The sequence below is a fragment of the Gracilinanus agilis genome, chromosome 4 (genome assembly GCF_016433145.1).
Source record: "Gracilinanus agilis isolate LMUSP501 chromosome 4, AgileGrace, whole genome shotgun sequence".
Lineage (NCBI taxonomy): Eukaryota > Metazoa > Chordata > Mammalia > Didelphimorphia > Didelphidae > Gracilinanus > Gracilinanus agilis.
The window spans coordinates 490,207,812-490,232,156 of NC_058133.1; the positions used below are offsets into that span (position 1 = coordinate 490,207,812).

At 45.7% G+C, this 24,345-nt stretch overlaps 1 protein-coding gene across 1 annotated transcript in view; it reads right to left on the reverse strand.

Annotated features, from left to right (window-relative positions):
- Positions 1-228: 228 nt before the first annotated feature.
- Positions 229-24,345, reverse strand: part of PITPNA (phosphatidylinositol transfer protein alpha) — a 41,892-nt gene continuing 17,775 nt past the window's right edge. Inside the window, exons 5-12 of the mRNA XM_044672944.1 lie at positions 22,739-22,746; positions 21,853-21,927; positions 20,810-20,893; positions 18,854-18,931; positions 18,562-18,672; positions 17,559-17,681; positions 4,606-4,673; positions 229-2,950 (exon numbers count right to left, since the gene is read on the reverse strand). Of these exons, the coding sequence (XP_044528879.1) occupies positions 4,629-4,673; positions 17,559-17,681; positions 18,562-18,672; positions 18,854-18,931; positions 20,810-20,893; positions 21,853-21,927; positions 22,739-22,746 (524 nt within the window). The 3' untranslated portion in view covers positions 229-2,950; positions 4,606-4,628. The remainder of the gene's footprint in view (positions 2,951-4,605; positions 4,674-17,558; positions 17,682-18,561; positions 18,673-18,853; positions 18,932-20,809; positions 20,894-21,852; positions 21,928-22,738; positions 22,747-24,345) is intronic.

Sequence of the window (24,345 nt, forward strand, 5' to 3'; positions counted from 1 at the left end):
AACTACCTGAAGTTGGGTCAGAATCAAAAATAAACATTTCGATTTATAATGTAAGTCAATGGAAAAAGAGGATCCTGTTTGAAAAAACAAATATACATATTTTATCAGGAACCTTTGCATATTAGGAGAGAAATCTAATAGCAGCATGATTCTGAATGGATTTCATTTGCAAAACATTTACAAGAACCTTCATGGGAGGACACCACCAACAATCTGGACTCCAGAGAGCTGTGTCTATGATTTTATTAGACTTTTTTTTCCCCAATATACCTGTATTGGAAGATTAGGAGACAAAAAGGCACAAACTCACATTAAAGAAACAACAAGGTAATCTAGTTAATTCTACAAAGTGTTTTTTGTAAAAGGTATAGGACTAGGAACCAACCAAAACATGTTTGTCAGGGGGTCCCAGCAGGGGCAGTTAAGAACTCAGGAAGGTGAATGAGTGCCAGAGATAAAAACTATCACCAACACCTCCCTTCAATCGAAATGCCGGAGGCCAGCACCCAGGCTTGGGGATACTCTACCAAGGATGGTCTTGCCGGACTGCAGTGCTGGAAATCTAATAGCAGCACGTCTGAAGCCAAAGAGTGCATCCTCAGGTATAACACCACCAGCACCAAGCCTCTCTAAGAGCTAGCAAGGTTGGGTGCAGGGCCAGGGGGATGGGGAGGCTGGACAGAGAGAGGTGGGGTCTTAGAGAAGCAAACACCAACACCCAGCAGCAGCAGCACCACCACCATCATCTGGAGGGTGAGCCTTGGCCTCCCTTCTTTAGGGTTTTTAGTGCTCAGAACCCCAAGATCAGGGTAGATCCTATGGGATTCTCCAGCCCAGATCTTCAGGGTGCTTTCACTCTGGGTTAAAATTATAGGAGAGGGGTACAGACAAGGAGGAGGTAGGAAGAAAGCAAAAATCTCAGGAGGATCTCAGGTTTTGTGCATTGATCTTATTTAGAAGCTGGCAAGACTATTTGAAGGATTTTCTCCTTTGAGCCTTTCCTGACTGAAAATGTGTAAACATTCATTAGCTTTGAATGTCAGTCTTTCCTCAGAGAGGACAGATATCCAGGTTCCACCTTCCAGATGAAGGCAGGAGGAAGAAAACTGTTGTTTAAGCACAAATATGGCTAATAGTAAGAGAATGATTAGAGCAACACTGACAATTTTTCCCCCCACAGAGAAGACTCCCCCCTGACTCACCATGTAGTCAGCACACAAAGGACCAATTGGAACACCCAGTTATTTATCCAGGGGACCCATAATGAGGAGGCTGCTGGACTTGGGTGATTACCAAGGCCAGAGGCCAAGTGTCTACAATAGGGCAGCTCCTAGAGCCAAAGAATGCTTGCTTGAAAATGGCCAGAAGGAACTTTTTTTGAAAACTCAGGATCTGTGCTTCAGCTCAATTGGCTTTGTGTCTACCTACCCCATTTCCCCAGAAGGGTCCCAGAGAAGGGTCCACCAGAGTCGAAGGCGAAGTCCTACACTCCTTTTATTGCACTTAGAAATGAGTAAGGCAAAGCAAACTAACAGAGACCCGCAGACAAACTACCTCCTCCCTGCTGGGGATCCTGCCTCTCTCTTCGGCAGTGCGAGCACGGGGCAGCATGGACTTAGAACACTGATGATTCGAGCAGCTTTGGAGAAATGGTGCCACCACCGCTGCTTCTGGTATGTGCCCTCGGCTAGGATGAGAGTCCTCTCAGGTTTTGCTGAGGAGGAGGAGACTCCAGCAGCTGGCTAATTGAAGAGAAGAGCCATATGCTCCGGACTCTTCCTGGAGGGCCAGCTTGGCTAGAGGCTACACCTCCTCACCAGGCCCACCCTGATGGAGTGTGGGGCAATCTGGAGCAGAGCTCAGCAGGGGCAAATGAAGGCCTGGGCCTCAGAGCCCTCTCTTCCTAGTCCCTCTCCGGCAGCACTGGCAGATGAGACGACTACAGAAGCTTTAGGGCAAAGGGAGCTTTTTTGCATGCAGCTTGAAAAGATTGGGACTCTTGCATCCTAGCCAGTCTCAGAGCCAGGGACGAGGGATCCAAGAGAACACGGGATTATTGCTCAACAGAAGCACCAGCCTGACTGGGAGGCAGGGCACAGGCATAGATAGCACCCCAAGGGGTCACTTCTCATAGGTGGCATAACGTTACAAGGGTGGGCCAAATAGAACAGGCCCCTCTAGCTCTAGACTTGACAGCGACATTATGGGCTCTGTAAGCCGATGCATACAAAGTGAGTCACAGAATGGTTTAAGAAGCTATTAGGTGTTTCCAAAGAGAGGGATTCCAGGAGCTGGTGCCTAGGGCTGGGCTGGGCTGGGCTTTGTTCCTAAACTGTGATTGGCTAAGAAAGCCTTGGCTACTGTTGGTACGAAGCACCAGAATACTGGGATGCTAGAAGCAAATGTTAAGAGTCTTGAAGCTGCACTGCCATTCCAGGGACCAGAGCTGGGGTGAGGGGGCAGGGAAGGGGAAGGAGGAAGAGAAAAATCAATCAATCCACCCGATAGCTTCTTTCTCCCCAGGTTAGCACTCAGAATCATGAGGGTCTGGCCAGGACACAAGAGGCCTCAGTTTATCCCAGGTTTAAAACAGACAAACTTAAATCATTTAAATCACATCACAAAAGACAGCTATTTCAGCTAGAAATGTCACTTGGAAATAGGGGCCACATGGAAATGGGTCAGAACACAATGGAAAGAGGAGGGAGGAGCTGTTGATCCAGCACCCTACACGCCACACGTCTCAGAGGCAGGCGCCGGCTCCCGCACACGTGTGCTTAGTAATACCAGACGGTCTATTTGTTCACAATATTAAAGGGCATCTAGAATTAGCTACTGAGGGGTTGGAAATCGCCTGTCAAGCAGGCACAGAAAGGCTGGGTCCGGAGATGGCCTGTCTCTTGGGAGGGTGGAGCTGCTGGCCCTTCCTGCTGACCACTGTCTTGCAAAACTAGGAGAAAAAAAATACAATGATTAAGGAAGCAAAAAGGGAGACCACAAGTGTACATCCTAAGTCATTATTATGGCAAGATGGATGAAAGATCCATCTCGGGGAGAAAGAGCTCCCAGGCTCACATGTAGCCTCGGCCCAAGCAGGGGCCAGGCCCACCCCCATATACTCTGCACCAAGATCCTAGGCTTTATACTCCCAGAAAAGCCACTTCTAAGGTGAGGAGCAGGGAGAGGAAGAGAAGGGTATCTCTCGTAGGTCCCTAGCTTTCCCAATGAGAGCAGGCAGCATCAAAGTTCATCACTTTCTATTAGGGCCAAACCGGGCCATGGAATGATACAGGTTTTCCCTTTTCTTTTTTTTTTCCAATTACATGTAGAAACACTCTTTGACAATTGTTCTCTGACATTTTCCAGTTCCAATTCTCTCCCTCCCTTTCCCTTCTCTCCAGGCAGTAACTGGTCTGTTATTTCCATATTTCTCAGATGCAAGATTTTCAAGAGAAACTTTGGCTCTGAGAAAGTGGTTTCTACCAGGGTCAGAGCCTACAATTTCCATCCAAATAGAAGAAACCCAGGAGGGGCGTAGGGAAGAGTCATGGAACAGAACAAGGGGCAGAAATGACTCTATGGAGTTAGAGATAGCTACTGCTACATGGGATTTTTGACCAGACCTCAGATTTTGCCAGTAGAGGGTGCTCTCTGTGGGACATTTCCCCTACCAATGCAAACCAGTAACTTGAGGCATTGAGAGGTTAAGTGACTTGCCCAGGGTCACACAGCTGGGATGAAGAAGGGGGAGGGCTGGGACTTCCCCAAATCCTCCTGGCTCTTCAGACCAGTTCTCTAGCCATTATTTCAGGCTGCTTCTTCTAATGACAGATTACTTCCAAATGGCTAAAAGGAGGAAACTACTTAGGCAGAATCCAAGGTACAGAAACAGGGCTAAAATAACTTGGGGGCAGCAAAGTGGCTCAGTGGAAAGATAGTCAGGCCTGGAAATAGGAGGTCCCAGTTTCAATCTGGCCTCAGACATCTTCTAGCTAGGTGACCCTGGGCAAGTCACTTAATCCTCATTGCCTAGCCCTCACTTCTGTCTAAGACAGAAGGTAAAGGTTTAAAAAAAAAAAAGGAAGAAATGACAGGTGTCTGGGCTATCACCAGGAAATGTCATGGAAAGCTCCATTGTTCAGATGTTGGAAATGGCCCAGATATTTGCCACCCCTTGTTGACTGAATATTACATTTTTTTTTTAATCTTGGTTGGGTCCACTTTGTATGGAAAGAGAGAAGGAGCTGAAGGAGGCATGGAAGGTTGGGGGGGAATCTGGTGAAGGAGAGATGGAAGTGCTAAGTGGTTTTCCAACACAGAGGCAGAGTGGAATCAACTGTCTATCATGTACCAACTATCCAGAACTTTCCTTTTTCCGTGTGATTCTTAAAAAGAAAAAAAAAAAAGGACCCAAATTCATAAACACTTTCAATAAAATCTGAGACCCAGGCTGGGGTCACCAGTTTGTCAATGGCATCACTGCTGCTATCAGAAGGGTCCAGGAAAGAAGTTTATCTAATCCTCCAAAGGATTAATCAGGCCTTTAAAACCTTAATTTTCACCTTAGCTTCCATGCCCTGTAGAAGGAGAAAACTTGGTACCTACAGTGCTGAGGGGAAGGGATGGCATTAGTCATCTGCTGTCATTCCTTTCACAGGATCTTTTTCTCTCATCTGGAAGAGAGGGACACACACACACAAAAAAAGATTTCAACGATTGGGAGAAATTTTCCACAAATCCCACCCTTTCTCCCCTCTCCGGGATCCTCTATAAAAGCCATCATGTCAAATAGCCTAGGCTGAACAGTCTAGTACACAAGCTGAGAACTCAGGAATGAGATGGTGCATTTTACCAAGGGCATCTACCAGAACCCTCTGCCCCAGAGGTTCAAGTCTCTCCTGTCAGGCTGCTCTCATCCCTCCAGCCATGTTCTATGCATCCTCACAAGGGTCCTAGAGATAAGGAGAGGTCTTGAGGTTCCTGCTTTGGGAGCTCTTCTGAGTTCTTCATAGACTCTTTAACTCGGTCACATCCACATCACTGAGCTATCCACTATGCAGGAATTCAAACACCTCTGGCCTTTCCTTCATACAAAAGTTCTCTTGGTGGCTCTTGGAATCCTTGGGCAGACAGGCCAATGAAGTCAAGGGAGCCCTTCTGAGAATCAGGTTTTTAAATAAAATACATAGGACTACAAAGGACACCAATTAGACTGAAATACAAGTTTGTGGGAAACAGATCTAAGAAGATCAGCAAGGGCTAGGCAATCAAGATTAAGTGGTTTGTCCAGGATCACACAGTTAGGAAGTGTCTGAGGTCACATTTGAACCCAGATCCTCCCAATTCCAGGTCCAGTGTTCTATCAGTTGTGCTACATAACTGCTCAGCTAAGACTTTTTAATTCAGTCTCTAGAGGGACAATTCTCTCTGGCAGGGTTTTCGTTTCCTTTGGTCATTTTGTGTTATTCTGGAGATTCTGGCAAGCATGATACGGCTACCCTGTTTAGCCCTTCAGCCTCCTCATTTGGGAAATAGGGGTCATAATACTTGGAATATTTACTTTACAGAGATGGAAGGAAAGGACTTTGTAAACCTACAGCTGTCATAGAACCGAGTCATTGTGAATATTATTTCTAATGTTCTCAGCTTCTACAGAGATCCCTCACACCACAATAAGTTCCTCAGCCTTGTCTCTAAGGCCTTTCTAAACCAAATGCCCTCTTAGAAACCTCATTTTTCATTATCCCCAAACATTGTGCAAGGCCCAATCCCATGAAACCTCTGACTCCCCACTAGGCAGAAGTCAGAACTGGTCTTTCCACTCCTGGCCTTTGGCCATCTCCATTGCTGGCCTTTCTGATCCTTTTGCATATTTACATGTTTTTTCCTTTCCCGACACTAGATTGTAAATTTCGCGAGGACAAGGAGCTTGGTTTGGGTCTCTACAGCTCGTTCTCAGGGCTTTTGACAGACATAGCAGCCGCTTTATAAATGCTCCTCCAAGGAAAGCGAGATGCTGAGAGGAGGAACTTCTTTCTTACAGCATCTTTTTAAAGATCAAACAAATCTAGTTTGGCACACAGGAACCAGGAAACAGACCAGGATATGAACATTCTTAGAACACCAAGTAATAAAAATAATTACTCACCCTATCCCCACCCCCCGAAAAAAGTTAAGTCCCAACTTTCTGAATGACAGAGGGACTCTTCTGACGGCAGCAGGATAAGCCTATTGTGTTCCCGACTAAGAAGGTGTACCTCAACTGTAACTGGATTTCTGTAAACAAATTAGCAGAACAAGACTTTGAACTTTCTCATGTGAAGCTCTGATTGAAGGACAAAGAACAGAGGGCCAACTCCAAGATATCCTAAATTTGTTTTAGGAACTTGTTTGAATGGCAAGTCAGTTGAACATTTATTTATTTAGCACCTAGTAGGTATTTTATCTAGAAGGTGTTGTCTGTCTTTTGTTTCAAAGAGAATCAGTGATGCCACGGAGCGATGTCTTGAGTGAATTGGATTTAAGTGAGGCAGAGTTGCTTCACTTATATGGGAGATAATTAAAACAAGAAATATAAAGCACTATTATTTTGTAGTTGGGAAGACTGAACATACACAGGTCAATTAATATACTTCCAAGAGAATGCCAAAGGAAAACAAGACCCAAAGAGCCATCAGCATCAAATAAAGCCAATTAGAGAAGGCTTTCTGGAGGGAAGTGAATGTAAGGAACATGAAATGGAAGAGACAGATGAGAAAACCATTGGCCAGAGCCTCCAGCTCAGCCAATTTCAAGATTCTAAGCTCTCATAAGCCAAGTACCATGAGCTGGAAAGTTTGGTCCAAGTCAGTAGGAGTCACAGGAGCAAAAAAAAAGAAAAAAGAAAAAGAAAAAAAAGAACCAGTATCATCCCCTGTGTGTGCCCATCCCTACAAACTTCTGGTTCTGGGGCTTCCTTAGGATGTGCTACAAGTTCACCTGAAGTTGATCCTAAGGCCCAGGTAGGCTTGCCTAATGCTCAGAAGTTAGCAAGCCATGAGGAGAAGTCATCCTATCCCGCTGGCTAGAAAAGAAAGGAATCAAACCAACAAAGCCCCCATAATTCCAGCCTGGAAACTCAGAAGAGCTTTGTCTAGAACTTCATTGTAAAGACACTTTCTTTATTCACTGTGCCCAGGACAAGAGAGGGCTTTATGTCCTAAAGCTTACAACAGGAGACGTTGGTTGGTTGGTTGTTGTCCCTGGGAGATGTCTTTTGACCGACTTAACCCAGATTTCAGTAAGGCAGAGTGACACAAAGAGGTAGGCTTCACTCTCTCTTCCACAGTCATCAAAGTCCAATGGCAAGACAAATTGTCAAGATGACTAACAGGAGATGGACTCAACAATAAAAAGGAAGCTAGGGCAGATATAGGTGGGCCATCAACGAGAGGCAAATTGTCTTGCCTCCTAATAAAGAAGATGGAGATATCAGCCAGAGAGGCTAATGGACAAACCCAACCCAAGTTCACCAAAAAGGCCCAACTGAGTCCTGATACCCATCCCCAGGGCTCCATTATTACAGTGTTGAGATAAGTGCTGAGCTCTACAATGCAGGACTATCCAAACCCTTCATGGAAAGGGATCAGAAGAGGAAACAAGATGATCATGTGACATGCTGGATGAAGGCTGGACTTGGAATCAGGAAGACTAGATAGAATCATGCCTCGGATACTTACCAGCGAGGTGATCTTAGATAAGTCACTTAACCTGAGTTTGCTCATCTATAAAACAAGGATGATAACAGCACCTACCCACATGGTTATGTTAGGCGCAAAGGAGGGGATTTACAAACTGTAAAGCACTACTATCAGAGGCCTCCAGAAGAAGACAAAAGACATGCCATTTAGATTAACAACAAAGGAAAAGCTGAGATGGCTGAGAAACTTAAGGATGAGCTTTAAGTCTAGGTTCCCTCTAACATTCACAGGAGGTATGTCTAAAAGGTATCCATGAACTTAGGCATCTTTGCTGATTGATTCACTCTAACAGATCCTGAATTTGTTCCATTTTCTGAACTCAGCCCATAGAAATAATCACTAATGCACTCTGGAGTTTGACATAATGCTGAAAAGTAAATGGAAGTTAGAATATGGAAGGCCTAAAAAATAAATAAATAAAGAGTCAAGCCTGGGGATGGAAGGTCCAGGGTTTCAATCTGGCCTCAGACACTTCCTAGCTGGGTGACTCTGGGCAAGCCACTTGACCCCTAATCGCCTAGCCCTTACTTCTGCCTTAAAATCAATACTTGGTATTAATTCCAAGACACATGGTAAGAGTTTGAAAAAAAAAAAAAAGCAGTCCAGTCCAGTGGCTAAAGTGCTTAACTTGGAGTCAGGAAGGTATGAGTTCAAATCCTCCCTCTAATATTTGCTTCAGGGTTAGAGGTAAATCCCTTAGCCTCTCTAGCCCCAGCCCCTCAGTCATAAAATGAGAATAATAAGACCTGTGGTACCTATGCCAAGGTTTGCTGTGAGACTCAAATGAGATGATGTGTGTCAGTTATCTGCAAACTTGAATGCCTTATGCTAGTTGTGATCTTACTTTTCTCCTCTTTTTCAATGTGAGAAAGACAGAAATAGCCCTGGAGCTCTCATTCTTTTATATTTAATGTTCTTTGAACTCTTGCAGAGGCAGAAAAAATAGATTTTTTTGTGTGTGTGGCTGAAAATATCCTTGGGATAACTCTAGAAGTGAGCTTTGCCCCTCATCCTGCTCCCACATGGCTTTGATCTCCTTTGCCATGTACCTGAATTTTGAAACCTTCTTTATTTGATGTAGCTTGGAGAGAACTAAATGGTGTGGTCACTTTGGGTATGGATCAGCGTTGGACAACTGCTGGCAAATCTAGTTGGGGAAAATGGTCTGGTTCCAGCTTATAGGTGAGGTTCTCAGAACTGAAACTCAGGAAGATAAGTCTTCCTGACTGAAGGCCTGGGACGCTCTCCACTGTGCCACCTAACTTCTCTTGATAAGTAATTCTAGTTGCTAGATATTCAGCAGGTGCTCAGCATTTATAGCCTGAGGTCATACATTATAGTTTCTTCCATTTCCTCACATAATCTGTGCTGATCACTACATCAGGGCTCCTTAAAAAGAACCCTTCTGGAGCAACAGTGGGAATGAAGAGTAGAGGATGTTCAAGCTCTCACATGAGAAGATAAACTCTGGGCTTTTCCTACCAGTGTCATGTTTATATTTTATATTAGAAACAACAGCCATGTTTGAGTAGAAGGGTTGCAGAGTCAGACCTACATTGAAGGAAAATCACTTTGGTAGCTTTTAAATAATAAAGTTGGATAAAACAAAAAAAAAACAAATAAAAATAAAAAAGTAAAAAGAACCCTACTGGAACTAAACTATTATCAGTAGAACAAGGTCCCAAGATAACCCCAAGGGCCTCAAGATAAAAAATGCTATTCACAGCCAAAGAAGGAACTGTTGGGATCTGACTGCAGATCAAAGTATGTCACCTTTCACTTTATTCCTTCATGAGTTTTTTATTGTATGTGTGATATGTCTTCTATCACAGCATGGAAAAGATAGAAATACATATTGCATGAAAGTACTGGTATGACCTTATCAGACCATTTACCACCTCAGGGAGAGGTAGGGGAGGGAGGGAAGGAGAATCTGAACCACAAAATGTCAGAAAACAATTGTCAAAAATTATTCCTACATATAATTGGAAAAAATAAAATAAAAACATATTTTTTAAAAGACAACCCTTCTGTAATTTCTGTTGACAATGACCTAGACTTGAATCACCCTCATAATCCTATTTCCAAGTGAATCTTCGTGATTCAAATCTTTGTTTGATTCTTCTTTGTACGCATGATTTTGGCTGTGTTTCTGGTAGATGTACCCAAGATGTGTTCTTGGATCTTTCCTATTTCATTGGCTCCTTCTGGAGGTAAGACCCTTTGGGTGATGTGAGACAAACAGTTATTTGTATCTTATACTATAGGCAATGGAGAGCCACTGGAGATTTCTAAGTGGAGCTATGACATGATCAAACTTGTGACGTGGGAAGATTATTTTGGTCACCCTGTGGACGATGGATGGAGAAGGAGAGGGACAAAGCCAGGAGACTAATTAAGAGGCAACTATAGTAGTCAGCCAAGAGGTGATGAGTGTCTGAATTAGGAGGGAGCCTGTGTGAGTGCAGAAAAGGAGACAGATGTGAGAAATGCTGTAAAAGTAGAACAGCCAAGAGTTAGCAGTTGACTGGATATGTAGGTAACAGAAAGGGAAAAGCCAATGCTATTTTGTTTGATTTATGAGAGGAAATAAAGGGAAGAGGAAAAGAATGTGTTAGGGAAGAAACAAGAAAGAAGGAGATACTTACTGACTCCTCATGATCGGGCGAAATCCAAAGCATATATGCAAAAGGAGGGCATTGAGTATTTCATAAATCTCAGTTTTATCTGACCCAGGTAAAAAAAAAAAGTAGAATACATACACATACACACACAATTTAGTGCTGAAATACTTTATAAGGAAAAAAGACAGAAAGAAGATTTGGGAAGGGAATAGTTATAAGCAAAGTAATTATCTGCTTCAGGAGCCTGAATAAACAAGAAGAATGAAAAGGAGAGAAAGAAAAGGGAAGAGTCAATGACTTGGCTGAAGCCTGGAAAGAGAGAATACTGGAATTAGGCCACTCCAATTATAGATGACTAGTATTAAGAGAAGAAATGGGATGGGGCAGCTAGGTGGCACACTGGACAGAAAGCCAGGCCTGGAGAGGGGAAGACCTGGGTTCAAATCTTACTTCAGACACGTCCTAGCTGTGTGATCCTGGGCAAGTCACTTTACCCCACTTGTCTAGCCCTTGTCCTTCTGTCTTAGAATAGATACTAGGACAGAAAGTAAGATTTTTTTTAAGGCAAAAAAAAAAGGGGGGGAAGAGGGAAGGATGACCTAGAAGTCAACAGATCCAAGCCATAAGAATCTTTGATGTAGCTGGGCAGTGAGAACCTCAAGAGAAAGGATTCTGAGTGATGCTGGCAGAGAAGGGGTCTACAAAGGGGCAGTAAGGAACAAAGAGTAAGCTTCTTCTTCTTCCATGTGGTCTGATGTGCTGGAGAAGGAGCAACAAGCTCTGAAAAGGGTAGCCAGGGATGTGATCTCTTCTTTGGGGGACTAAGTTTCTATGAAGGCAGTAAGATGGAAAGCTTGTTAGAGATTGAAGATGAAAGGAAATTTGTAATAACTGAAGAGAGAGCTCCAGATGTCATAACAGAAAGGGCCTTGGAACAGGAACCCTGAGTTATAGGGAGATGAGATTATACATGAGGGAAGGCAGCAAGGGATACTGATTCTGAATTGCTGTGATTAGGAGTGTAGGAGATGCACACCTCTAATTTCTAGGCCTCTAATTTCTAGGGTCTTGAGAGGGGCAGCATTCATGCAGTTTCCCCAAACACCAGGAAGCCTGGAAGGTCTGGGCCCCCAGGGACAGCATTAAAATGACCCATGGCACAGAAGGTATATCCCGAGATGGCAGAGGATAAGGCCCAGCCAAAAGCTCTCCCATTGGTGGAGAGCCTGGCCTCCGTTCAGCGTCAGGCTTAGTGCTGGTGGGCCAAGTGAGATGCTAGGCTTTTGCCTGTAGTCTCCGCCTTTCCAACTTTAGGCAGGGAGTCTTAAAGCCTGGTGGGCCATTTTCTTCTCATCTCCAGAGACAGTATTAGTGCCACACTAGGCCTCTGCTTGAGTTTCCAATCATGAACTCACTGTGTGGTTTTGAGCAAGTCATTTGTCTTATCCACAAGGCCCCAGTCTACCCAGCTCTGTCTTGTCTCCATTGATCCTGATTCTTTCCTCCCAGGGGGAAGCAGAGCAGGGCTATCTTCTCTATGATAAATGCACAGAGCCAGTGGTTGGGGCTTAGAAGGGCAGGGATCCACCACTTTGAATTCTAAGACCCCTAATAAAGAGGGCATCATGGACATGCAATGAGAGCACCTCGTTTGCTCATCTTTTCTGCGGAGGGAACCCACAGAACCAGGCACACGATACAGCAGCAGGAGTTAAGGAAGAGCTTTCTCACAACATGGCAGTTACACCCACTTGAACAGGGCAGAAGAAAGTGGGCAAACTGGATTCTCTGGCAGTCATTAAGAAGGATTAGTTCTCATCTGTTTGGGATGGTTTTTCCTGGTTGTGCCTGAAGGCATCAATGAGAACCTCAGGAGGGTCCCCTCAGCTCTAGGAGTCACAGGATTCCTGCCCAGAGGAGCAGGCTGCCAGGCCATCACTTGAGCACTTAGGCAAGCCCAACCCCAGCTTCTGGCAACCCTGGCATGTAATTCTAATGATGCGATTTGGTCTGAGGCCTCAAGCCTGGCCTCTGGAGTCTGTGGGCTGGCCAGGCTGGAATTTCATCCAGAGGGATTACAGTCACTGAGGAGTCTGAGGACCACGAGGTGATACTGAGGAGACCTTTTCCTGATGTGACTTGGCCAGAAGACTTCCTGCCATTCACTGGTACACTGCCTTGCCTTGTTCCCATGTTTGCATGCTCCCATCCCCTCTCACATTGTCCATCCCAGTGATGAGGAGCCCCCAAACTGCCAAAGAACCCCCAACCCCAGCTGTCTGCTTCCGCATCTTCATCTAGAGATAGCTGGATGGCACAGTGGATACAATGCTAGGCCCAAAGACCTGAGTTCAATTCCAGTCTCAGACACTTAGTTATATGACCCTGAGCAAGTCACTTAATCTGTTTTCCTCAGTTTTCTCATCTAGAAAATAGAGATAATGATGGCACCTACCTCCTTGGGTTTTTGTGAAGATCAAATGAAATAATAATAATTAAAGCACTTAGCTCAGTGTCTGGCACATAACAGGTACTTAACAAATGTTTGCTCTTCTCCTTCCTCCAACCCTCCCAAATCCCAGTGTTCCAGTTCCACCAGCTTTTGAAGTTCCTGCTCAATAACCAATCCACTTCCTTTCACTTTAGATTTCCTCTTGTGCCTGCCATCCTTTGGCACTCTGACATCTAGCTCCAGAAGGGGCATCAGTACTCCTGATGCTCATTTGCTCCTGCCAGTGGACATCACTCAGTAATTTCTCCCCTGAGGTTTACTCTCTCCAAAATCACCACCACCAATCTGGCAGTCATTATCTAGTGAGCACCCAGATATTCCCCATCTGACTCACAGTCTCCCTCTTGACTACCATCTTGCTCTCATACTAGGGGTCTTGGACATACATCCTTATATTCCTTTGAATACCCCCATACTTCCTGGCTCATTATCAACTCAAGTCCCATCTCGGTTTCATCCAGAGATAGTAACACTCTTCATCTTGCCATCATTACCCACAAGGGTCCCACTTTCACATTCAAGAACTCTACTATTCCTTCCTCTAGTCTTAATTTTCTTTTATTCCATAGTTCTACACCTCAGCACTTCTAATCCTACCCTTCGTCCTCATCATGATCTTGATCCCTCCTCCCTTCTTCTAGGTCTGTGGTCCCCAAACTTTTTTGGCCTACCGCCCCCTTTCCAGAAAAAAAATATTACTTAGCATCCCCTAGAAGTTATGAAACTATTTATTGAACTCAGAATAGAATGTAATACCAAAAAAGTGTGGCCATCACCACTTCCCTGGATCACTGCAGCACCCACCAGGGGGCGGTAGCGCCCATTTTGGGAATCACTGTTCTAGGTCATCCACCATCCTTCCCAACCACAACACTTTGAAGAAACAGTTCAGCCCTATACTACTCTCAGCTCTTGATTCTCCTGCTCCTTAGTTCTAACCACAACTCCTTGTTGAACCCCAACCTGGGATTACCCTCCCAAATGAGACTCCTTTGCTCCTACTCAGATCCTGTTGAATGGAACAGGAACTATAGATTATGTTATCTAATCTTAACTAAGCCCTCACTGAAGTGGGTCAGTTCTATTTCCTCCAATCAAATATCCATCCCACTCACCACAATGGCTGTTCCAAATCTCTTCTCTCAAGTCTCTCTTAGCACCCCATTTTGTTCACCTTTTCAATTGAGAACTTCATCTATCATGTGACCCAAAATGATTAAGATCATTCTCAGTGACTCCCTCTTCTCATCTCACATCCCTGACATCACCTCCTACTATCTCTCACTCTATCCCTTGCCAATGCCACCCCCTCTTCAGGAACACTTTTTAAAATAAACCTTTACTTCTACTAGAATCTTAGAATTGATACTACATATTGGTTCCAAGGCAGGAGAGTGGTAAGGGCCAGGCAATGGGGTTTAAGTGACTTTCCCAGGGTCACACAGCTAGGAAGTATGAGGTCACATTTTTGGAACCCAGGATCCTTCATCACGGCCTGGCTCTTTTAATCACTGAGACACCTGGCTGCCCCTTTGGGAATTCATCCCATCTCATCTTCTCTAGCAGATTACCCCACTATCATTCTCCATTCTCTAATATTTTATTTCTACTATCAGTTCCTTCTGTGGTCTACAACCATACCTAAGTCTCCCCCACTATAAAAAATCCTCATTAGGTCTTTTTCTTCTATCATCTAGTATCTCTTCTTCCTCCCCTTCTCAACTAAATGCCTAGAAAAAGCCATCCACACACACAGCGCATCCACTTCACTTCTTGTCATTCTCTTCTAACCTCTCTGCAGTCCACTGCTGACTTCTCCATTCAGGATGAGATGGTTCTCTGAAATGAACTTTCAAGTCTCAAGGTCTTTTCTCAATCTTTGTCCTCTAAACCTCTCTGCAACCCTTCAGTTGGCTCCCTTTTCTCCTGCTGGATTCTGCTCCCTCTTGGTCCAACCGGCTACCTACAGATGTCCCCCCAGGACTCTGTTCTCTTCCCTTTTTCTCCCTAGTGATCTCACTGTCTCCAATGGGGTCACAATGATCTCTCTACAGATGACTTCCACATCTATAGAGCCAAACCTAGTCTTCCCCCTGAGCTCCAGTTCTGCACCAATAACTTGTCAATAGGGAACTGGGTGGCACATGGGCATCTCAAACTCCCAACAATTCTGTGTCTCTCCCCTCCAAACCTGCCCTTCTAACATTCTTCCCTAGGACTGCCCTTCCAGTCATCCAGGCCTACAAATCTCAGGGTCAGCCTCACTCTCTCATTCTCACCCCACCTGTCCAATCAGTTTTCTTTCCCCCTGAAAACTTTAATTAATTAATTAATTGAGACTATTTTCCCATGGTCACATGATTCATGTTCCTTCCCTCCCCTCCTCCCACCCCTCTCCCAGAGCCAACGAGCAATTCCACTGGGTTTTACATGTGTCATGTCCAATCAGTTTTTACACCTTGTTGTTTCTGCCTTTACAATACAGCCCCTTGTCTCTCCACACATATATCCAGTACTCTAGTTGAGGGCCTCATTATTCCCTGCCTGGATTATTGCAATAGCCTCCTTGCCTTCTGACTTGTCTCCCTGCCTCAAGTCCCTCCTCATACCAGTCCACCTTCCCCAAGGATTCCAAAGTGACTTTCTAAAGTGCAACCTAATTATATCACACCAGCCCCAGTTAACTCCTTAAGTTCCCTATAACTTTGGGGTCCAATATCAACACCTCTTTGGTGCATTCAAGGCTCTTCACAACCTGGACCCTTTCTCCTTCTCCAGTCTTTCCACATTCTTCCCCTCCATGCATTCCGTAGTGTAGCCAGCCTCAGATACTTGCTGCTCTTCACACATGGCACACTGCATCTCTGGAGTCTCGTGTCTTTGCACTCTGGAATGTTCCCTCTGTCATATCACCTCTTATCTCCTTGAATCCCTGACTTTCTTTAAGACTCAGCTCAAGGGGGCATCTTGGTGGCTCAGTGGATAGAGTGCCAGGCCTGAAGATGGGAGGTCTTAGGTTCTAATCTGGCCTCAGCCACTAGCTGTGTGACCCTGGACAAGTCACTTAACTCCCTTGGCCTAGCCCTTATGATCTTCTGCTCTTCTGCCTTAAACTCAATATACAGCATTGAGTATAAGACAGAAGGTGAGGGGGTTTTAAAAAATTAAAAACAAACAAACTCATTTCAAGTGCCATCTTCTCCAAGGAGCCTTTCCCAATCTGCCCAGATGCTAAAGTTGCCTTGTATGTACTTTGTATGTATCATGTATATTCTTATGTATGTAAAGGATAGAAACTGAAACTCTGTCCAAAGTTAGCAATGATCTCAGCAGACAAATCTAAGGGCTCTTCTCAATCCTCATCCTCATCCTCCTTGAGGGCAGAGATTGCTTTTACTTTTTATTAGTAACCACAGTACTTAGCACATATAAATGCTCAATAAATGCTTACTGGCAACTGATGTTCTAAGTAAGTAAGTTCACATTTTTTGTACCCATTCCTTTTTCTGGCTAGGAGCTCACAAGCCCCACAACTATGGTCATAAATCAAACTTTAGGTAGCCCAATAGCAAGCAAAATAGAGGCTATGACCCAGAGCCTGGCAAAGAGCCAGCCTGATGCAGTCAAATGAATAACCAAGATGGACCAGGGACTAACTGGGGCATCCCAGCGCAGGAGAAGCAATCAGAGACAATGGCTAGTAAAAACCCAAGTGCTGAAGGGAGGAACTCACATAGGCCCAGACAGTAAAGGAAAAGGCATTCCTGGGGGCAGGACAGTGGGAATAGAAGAGGCTTTTCCCTCACAAACACAATTACATAACTGTTACGGGATTGTGCTCTGTGGTGTCCAGCAGAGTCTAAAACTGAAGACTGCCAATGCTGTCCTCTCATTCCCCCCACCTGAGCTCACCGCCACAGGGAGCCCTTCTGTAAAGTGGAGGAGAACTTTCAAGGGACAAAAACCATTCCTCCCCTCCACCCTGGGCCCCACTTCAAGGCTCAACAAACCTGAAAGCTAAAATTTTCAAGAGAAACAAGTGAAAATGAAATAAAGCTAAAAGAGACTTTAGAAAGCGGGCTGCTCCTGTATTGTCTGTGGTGCCTGAATAATGCCCTCCACAGGTTCATGCTGGGCGTCCTTTACACCCAGCTCACGTCCAACCCCTTGCCTACTCCAGGACCTGGCACCTGCCTCCCACAGACTCCTGTTACACATGTTCTGTTCTCCTCAGGTGGCATGGTGTGCCCTCCCTAGGCCTCTGGCTCTTCTGGTGAGCGTTTTCTGGGCCCTGGCCCCCCAAAGTGGCCTGTCAGAAGCCCTCGATGGAAGGTGCACTGTATCTTTGGACTTGGCGCCCTAGAGCCAATATTCGATTCAAAAACTACTCGTTTTGCTGATGAGTCAGAAACAAGAGGGCTGCTGGGTTTGAAGAAAACTTACCTGAACTTCAGGACAAAGCTCTCAGTGTATTTACTTGCTGAGAACTGCTGTTCCTCTTGTCCCACCTGCCCAGAGCTTCAACAGACTAGAATCCGGACCCTCCATAATGGGTCATGTTGGTCCATTCAATGCAGTGTCCTGACGGATGTACCTCTAACATCCGTCCCCATGATCAGCTGCTCTGGATTTAGCCTATGGATTAACCTTGAGTTACAGAGCCACCCCTAAGCTCCCCCTCACCTCATCCAGCTGTCTCTTGGTCTCGTCTTCCATTCTGCGAATGTCATCCATAGTCAGCTCAACCCACTTATCAAGCCAACAGAACAGCTGCCGGTGGAAATTTGTAAACAGACGCTTCTCTTGCTAAAAAATGGAAGGGGCAAGTTGAAAATTCAATAGGCGAACATCTCGACTGCCTTCTTCCTTCCTGGGGTCAGAGAGCTAATGCCCACAATCTAGTTTATGGGGCAGGGGATGTCTGGCCTGCTCCCTTTGTTCTCATTACTGGCTGGACTCCTGAGCCCCAGGGAGGCTCCCAGAGCCTCTCACTTCAGATCCTCTACATCCAGAGCAAAGAGGGACATCAGGACGGTGAGGATGGGAGGGAAGCCAAGCCTATTCACAGCTGGGTGTGTTCCCTAGATACCAGAGGAGAGCAGCTGGGCCCCCTGGGCAGGCTCTAAGTGCCAAAGGGCAGAGACTTCCTGGTGAACTTCACCAGGATATGAAGAAGGGGCATGAAAGACAAACCCCAAAAGCCCGCTAAGGTGCAAAGCACTCAACTGGGTTTCCTTCTCATCCTAGAGCTATAAGGGGCCGCAGGTGAGGACCATCAGCTTGGAGCAGGCCTCTAACCTACCAGAAAGAGTATGCCAGGATTAAGAGGCATGCACTCAATTCTCTTTTTTTCCAACCCAGTGATTCAGGAGCCTGAGAAATTCAGACTACAATACTTCCTGCCTTTGGATTTCCAAGAAAGGGAACAAACGTCTGAGCTTCACTTTAAGTTTAATCATAGCCAATCACTTCCCTCCCATTTCTGTCCCTCAGTTTCCCCCCTACCCAACACTGAGGAATCTTCCTGACTCTGGCACTGATGATAAACATCACAAAGAGTCAAGGCTGTCAAGTTGGGGAAGATGACCCTGCCGGCTCCCAAATCCAATTAGAAGGATCTAAAGCAGGGCCAGCCCTGAGCTTCTTTTCTTGAGAAAGAAGCTCACCTCCTCCCTCAGCCACTCACCTTCTGTATAAAGTTTTCAACTTTGTTCTGGAGGCCCCACCACTTGAACTTGACCGTCACCAGTTTGTAAGCGCACATGTACGGTAAGTCTTTCTGATTTGCCAATTCTTTCTGCAGAGAGGAAACACCCATGGGCAAGCGCATGACCAAGAGGGTGGCCTGCGGGCTAACTTCAGCCCAGCCTCAGGTCCTCCAAATCCACCCTCTTCCCTGATCCACTTCCCAGGAAGACTGACCCATCAGCCCACCCAGCCCCTGCTCGGGCCCCTGGTGGTGAGAATGTAAACTGTACCTTCCAGTTGGGACCCAGTGGTCCCCTACCCGTCTTGATTGACTTAAATCTTGCTGGGTCTTCTTCCTGCTTATAATCCTGTGAAAGAGATGGGCAATGGGGAAGGAGCAGGAACAGCACCACCTAACTGATGGCCAGGCCATCACCATCCAATCCTGCCATCCTGTAATAGCCCAGCCAACATCAGAGAAGGCTACCAGTGTCCAACTGCCTCTGCTGCCCCCCAGCCAAAGCGAGGGGATGTCCAGGCCCCGCTGAGATATGTAAATATTTGGGTTGCCTCAGAGAGAGGACTCGAAGTTATTTTATCTGCTGTGGTTTATTTCAGACTTTTCCCTATAGAGACCCATGACCAAAGAGCTTAAAAAGACATCATCTTTCCACCGTCTATGCCAAGGGCCCATAAGTTAAACATCTTTGGGCATGATCTCACTGCCTTGCTTTCTGTAACCATTTCTGTAAATGGTGCAGGATGGAAAGTATTCTCAGTGCAGATTATGGATTGCTTGTGCATTAATTGTCCCTCTTACTTCATTGGTTTGCAAACAGTCAATTCCTGAGCATGTGGGAGGGAATTAGCCAGAGTCGATTTTTAATTCTGGCTTTTTCTAAGTCATCTTTCACCAGACTGAGACTCAGGAAATGCAAATGAACTTTAATCACCCAAAAGAGCAAGTCTCCTAGAGAAAAAGAAAAAGGGACACAGCATGCCTGTTCTAGGGAATGGTGGATGTTATTCCACCCCCATTAATATGGAATAATTGAGAATCTACTGGGCACTTAAACAGTGAGCCCCCCCCTAGAAGCCTGTACTCCCTCCTCAGAGGGGGCTCGAGGAAGCAAGGGGGGCCAAAAGCAGAATTCAGATCTTTTCATAAACCCATGACTGCTGGAACAAAGCCCTGCCCTCCTGGGCTCAGGGCATCAGGCAAAGGGCCTGGCCATCACTGCCTGAGAGGGAGAGTCCACAGCCCTTCCTATCTCTCGAGCCAAACAAGGCACAGGAAGACGGTCTCTTTCCCACAGAGACTCAGCTTTGCTAGTCCTTTTTTTTTTTTTTTTAACTTTCCTTCTTAGAAACTGTACTGTGTGTATTGGTTCCAAGGCAGAAGAATGGTAAGGGCTAGCTAATGAGGGTTAAGTAACTCGCCCAGGGTCATAGAGTTAGAAGGTATCTGAGGCCAGATTGGAACCCAGAACCTCCCATCTTCAGGCCTGTTTCTCTATCCACTGAGCCACTCCCTGTCCCCTCTGCCACTCTTGCTGCTCCTGTCTACCTAGTATTCTGCTCCTAAAACCGAATATCCCATCTTTCCTTCCCTGTCTTGAAAATCGCCAGCCTGCCCTTCCTGGGGACCCAGGGCTGCACACAGTATTGCACATGGAACAGACACTCAATATGGGTCCTTCGCTGGTCTGGGGAAATCCGGGCCAGCGTGACTTCCTAGGCTGAAGACTTTCAGGGTGTGCAATGTATTACCTGACCACATGACTTCTCTAGTAGCATTCCAAGCCAAGAACAGGGAACTTCTGGAACTTATTTGAAAGACACATTGCGAGGGGAAGGCTGGGTGGCTCAGTGGAGAGAGCAAGCTGAGCCTAGAGACAGGAAGTCCTGGGCTCCAATGTAGCCTCAGATACTTCCAAGCTGGGTGACCCTGGGCAAGTCACTTAACCCCCACTGCCTAGTCTTTACCGTTCTTCTGCCTTAGAAGTAATATATTGATTCTAAGATAAAAAGTAAGAGGAAGGGAGGGAAGGAAAGGAGGAAGGAAGGGAGGGAGGGAAGGAAGGAAGGAAGAAAGGGAGGAAGGGAGGGAGAAAGGAAGGGAGGACCCCACCTTTTGAGCTAAGAAGGGGTGTGGTTCTCTTGCTTCAAAAAGGCTTCATACCACCCCACCCTCTCGGAGGCTCCACTGGCCAGGCACTAGTTCTGTCCCTGCAAACATTTCCTACCTTGCTAAGCACCTGGCTTCGATCTGCAATATCTATAAAAACAGTTTCCACGTGTTTCCATACATCTGGCTCCAGTTTGTGCACCTGCAAGATACAAACAATTCAGTCCATGATTTCCCCAAGACCTGAAGTAGCCCTCACCCTCCAATGGAGAACTAGGGCTAGGACGAAGGGGTCCTAAAGCCAATAATGTCAGAAGAGGGATTCCCTCTGCGGGAGGCTTTCCTGGCAAAACCGTCCAAAATAGAGCGGCCTGATGTTTACCACCACGACACAATTAAGCCCAGGTCATCAACCTTTCACTCTGTAGAGCACTTTAATCCTTAGGACTATCATCCCATCTCCCCTGCAGAGATTAAACTTTTCTGCATGAAGCCTTTGACTAGGTCTCTGGGTTATTAATTTATTTTTTAAAATTCTTTCACATTTATTTTTTAACCCTTACCTTCCATCTTAGAATCAACACTGTGTATTGGTTCCAGGGCAAAGAGTGGTAAGGGTAGGCGATGGGGGTCAAGTGACTTGCCCAGGGTCACACAGCTAAGAAGTGTCTGAAGCCAGAATGGAACCCAGGACTTCCCATTTCTAGGCCTGACTCTTTATCCTATAAGCCACCCAGCTACCCCTCTATTTATTTATTTTTAATGTTCATTTTTGAAAACTTTGAGTTCCAAATTCTCTCTCTCCCTCCCTGTGGGCCCTCCACCATTCACTGAGAAGGTGGTGGGCATTTTAAAGGGTCTTATTTTTAAAGGGTCTGTGTTTTCTCCCAGGATCACTATAATTCACTAAAGTCATGCTTTGGACCAGCCCACGGACTGTCAGGAAGTTGTGCAAGTTCCTTGTGGGTCACGTTCTGCAATCTTTGAACTAAATGAATCTTATGCCTGAGGACTAGGTGCCCAGAGAAGCAGCCCCCTTTCCAGGCAAGATCAGCTAGCATCTGAGGAGTGGCAAGGTGGTAAAGCCAAGTGGCCAGGCCCTAATGGGCAAGCCTAAGAGGGATCTGGTGGTCCACATGTGTCCTTGGCAGCTGTACTTACATTTTCCAGTGTTCCAAGGTCAGGTTTGTGCCAGGTTTCAATTTTAATCAGGAAGTCATCTTTCATGTATTCATTCTGACAACGCAGATGAGGAAGAACAACACAAAAGGATCTTTTAGTATGGTAGGACATCAAGGCCTCTGTGATGACCATCCTCCAGAAATCCCACAGCCACTCCGCAGTCAGAACCCTGCCCAGGAAAGGACTGACTGATGGTAGGACTCCATATGTGCTTGGACAGTGTAATGTGAGGGCTATGGGAAAAGGCATGAGAAAGACTCGCTATGGGGGACGTGTGGGTAGGAGGAGACACATTAAGTCACCGAGATCTAAGTGGGCATTGAGTGTACCAGACTGCCCAGAGGAGAATGAGGAACCTGGGAGGGGAAAGGATGCTTGCTGTACATGGAGCTGGAGCTACACAAAACAGACTTTGACCACTTGATAATTTTGCCAAAGGCCAGCCCTGACTTGGAGTCACAGAGGGAGGAGGAAGACAAATTTCAGTCAGTTAGACTTGACACCAGTACTGTGAGGGCACAAGCCCAGGGGAAGGTGAGGCTCTACTTGACATGGGAGACCCCTTTTAGTTGAAAACAAGGTCTCTGATGATGCAACCCAGCTCTAGTCTCCTGTGCCCACTCACTGAGAATGGCTTCAGCTTGTAAATCCAAATGCCAATGTAGTGTAACCAAGAAGTAATTGTGCCAATTAACACATTAATCATTATGGAAAGGTCCCAGGAGGATGAGCCTTCCTCCTCCAAAAACCACCCATCCATTGGCTTTTTTCTTTTCTTTACTTATAGACTTCTCTCTCTCTCCTTTCCCTCTCTCTCTCGCTCTCTCTCCCCATTATACATTACAGACCCTTAAAAGATACTTACTGTAATAACTGCTCCAAGGTTAGGGCATGGAAGGAAGAAAGACAAAAGATTAATAACGACAAATGAACAATAGCACATTCAGCCTCATTTCCCAAAGTTGTCCCACCAGGCCCTCTGGCCAGTCAGGAATAACTAGGCTTCCCCTATCCCCTTGAGTTTTGCTAGTCAAGTAGAAGCCCAGAGGAACAAATTCTGCACTTAATTAAAGAGATGCCACTGTCTATTCTCTGAAACCTTTCCAACTGGCTGGGAAATGGCACAAAGCCTGGTCAAGCTGACACTCTGCAGCCCCCATCACCCTGCAGTAAAGATCATCGATGGTTTGGGTTCTGCAGGTGCTGGGGCATGGGGACTAAGGCTAGGCAGGAAGGCATCCAACCACTGCCCACTTAGCCACTGCATCCCTTCCATTCACAGTAACCAGACCTCATGCCCTCTGTACCTCTGCTGCTCATTGTAATTAGACCCTTTTGGAAAGCAAGCCTCAATTATTCATTAGAGAAAAATGGCTGCAAGATCCTATGTCACCAAGGGCAGATGATCTCCCCACAAAAGCCTTGTTCACCTTGTGTCCTTGAAGTGCAGAAGCTACCTGTATTTCTGCTGGATGCTCTTTTCTCAGGGAGCTAGGATGCTTAGAAATTGGCTTTCAGTTAGAGAACGAAGGATACTACACAAATAAGATGTTAGGCTATTTTTAAACCAATTCTTTTGGTTTCTCTTTCTCTTCCCCTAGACGTAGTTTGCCCATCACTGCCCTAGACCATCCTTAACAACCAATAACTCTGGAAGTTAAGAAGAGAGTAGGAAGCTAGTTCAAGTGTGGGAAAAGGTCCATGTAAACTGGAGCATGAAATTATCCTGAATCCACTACAGACTTGGGCAATTTAAACTCAAGTAGGCCCTCATTGCCAGACAACCATCCTTTTATCATCTCTTCATCTATTTCAAACCTCCTCTTCTCTCCCAAAGCCCCCCAGTTCCACCATCTCCTCCACTCAGTCCTAGCGGATGACTTCACCTCCTTCTTTGCTGGCACCTGACAGCTCCAGCATGGAACTCTGCATGGACGCCATCAGCTTCTCTTTTCCAAACCCTGCTTTGTCTTCAGGAATTCTTCAGTTTCTGATAGAGGCCAAGCTGACCTTTTAGGCTATACATCCCCTCCTCACAATCTCATCCCCTCGTATCTCCTCAATGGCTTTCATCCATTAATCATCCCCTCTTGTCATACATATTTCATCTCTCCTGTATGACTCTCCTCTATGGCAAATATTCTCAAGGATTCCCTGCCCTAAAAAACACAATGAAAACCTTTTCTTCGCCTTCCCAGTACCTCTTTTCACTCCTTCACTGTCAACTTCTAGAAAGAGTAGTCTAGACACACTCCCTCTACTTCCTTACCACCTACTCACTATTCAAGTCTCCTTGCAAACTGACTTCAACCCCCACCATTCTACTGAAACAACCCTCTCCAATGTTGCTATTAACTACTCTCTTGCAAAATCCAAAGGCCTTTATTCTTTCCTTTCCCTTCTTGACCCTTGTGATAAGTCAGGCAGGCCAGGGCTATAAGAACCATGACATTCTTCATGACCACCCCTCCT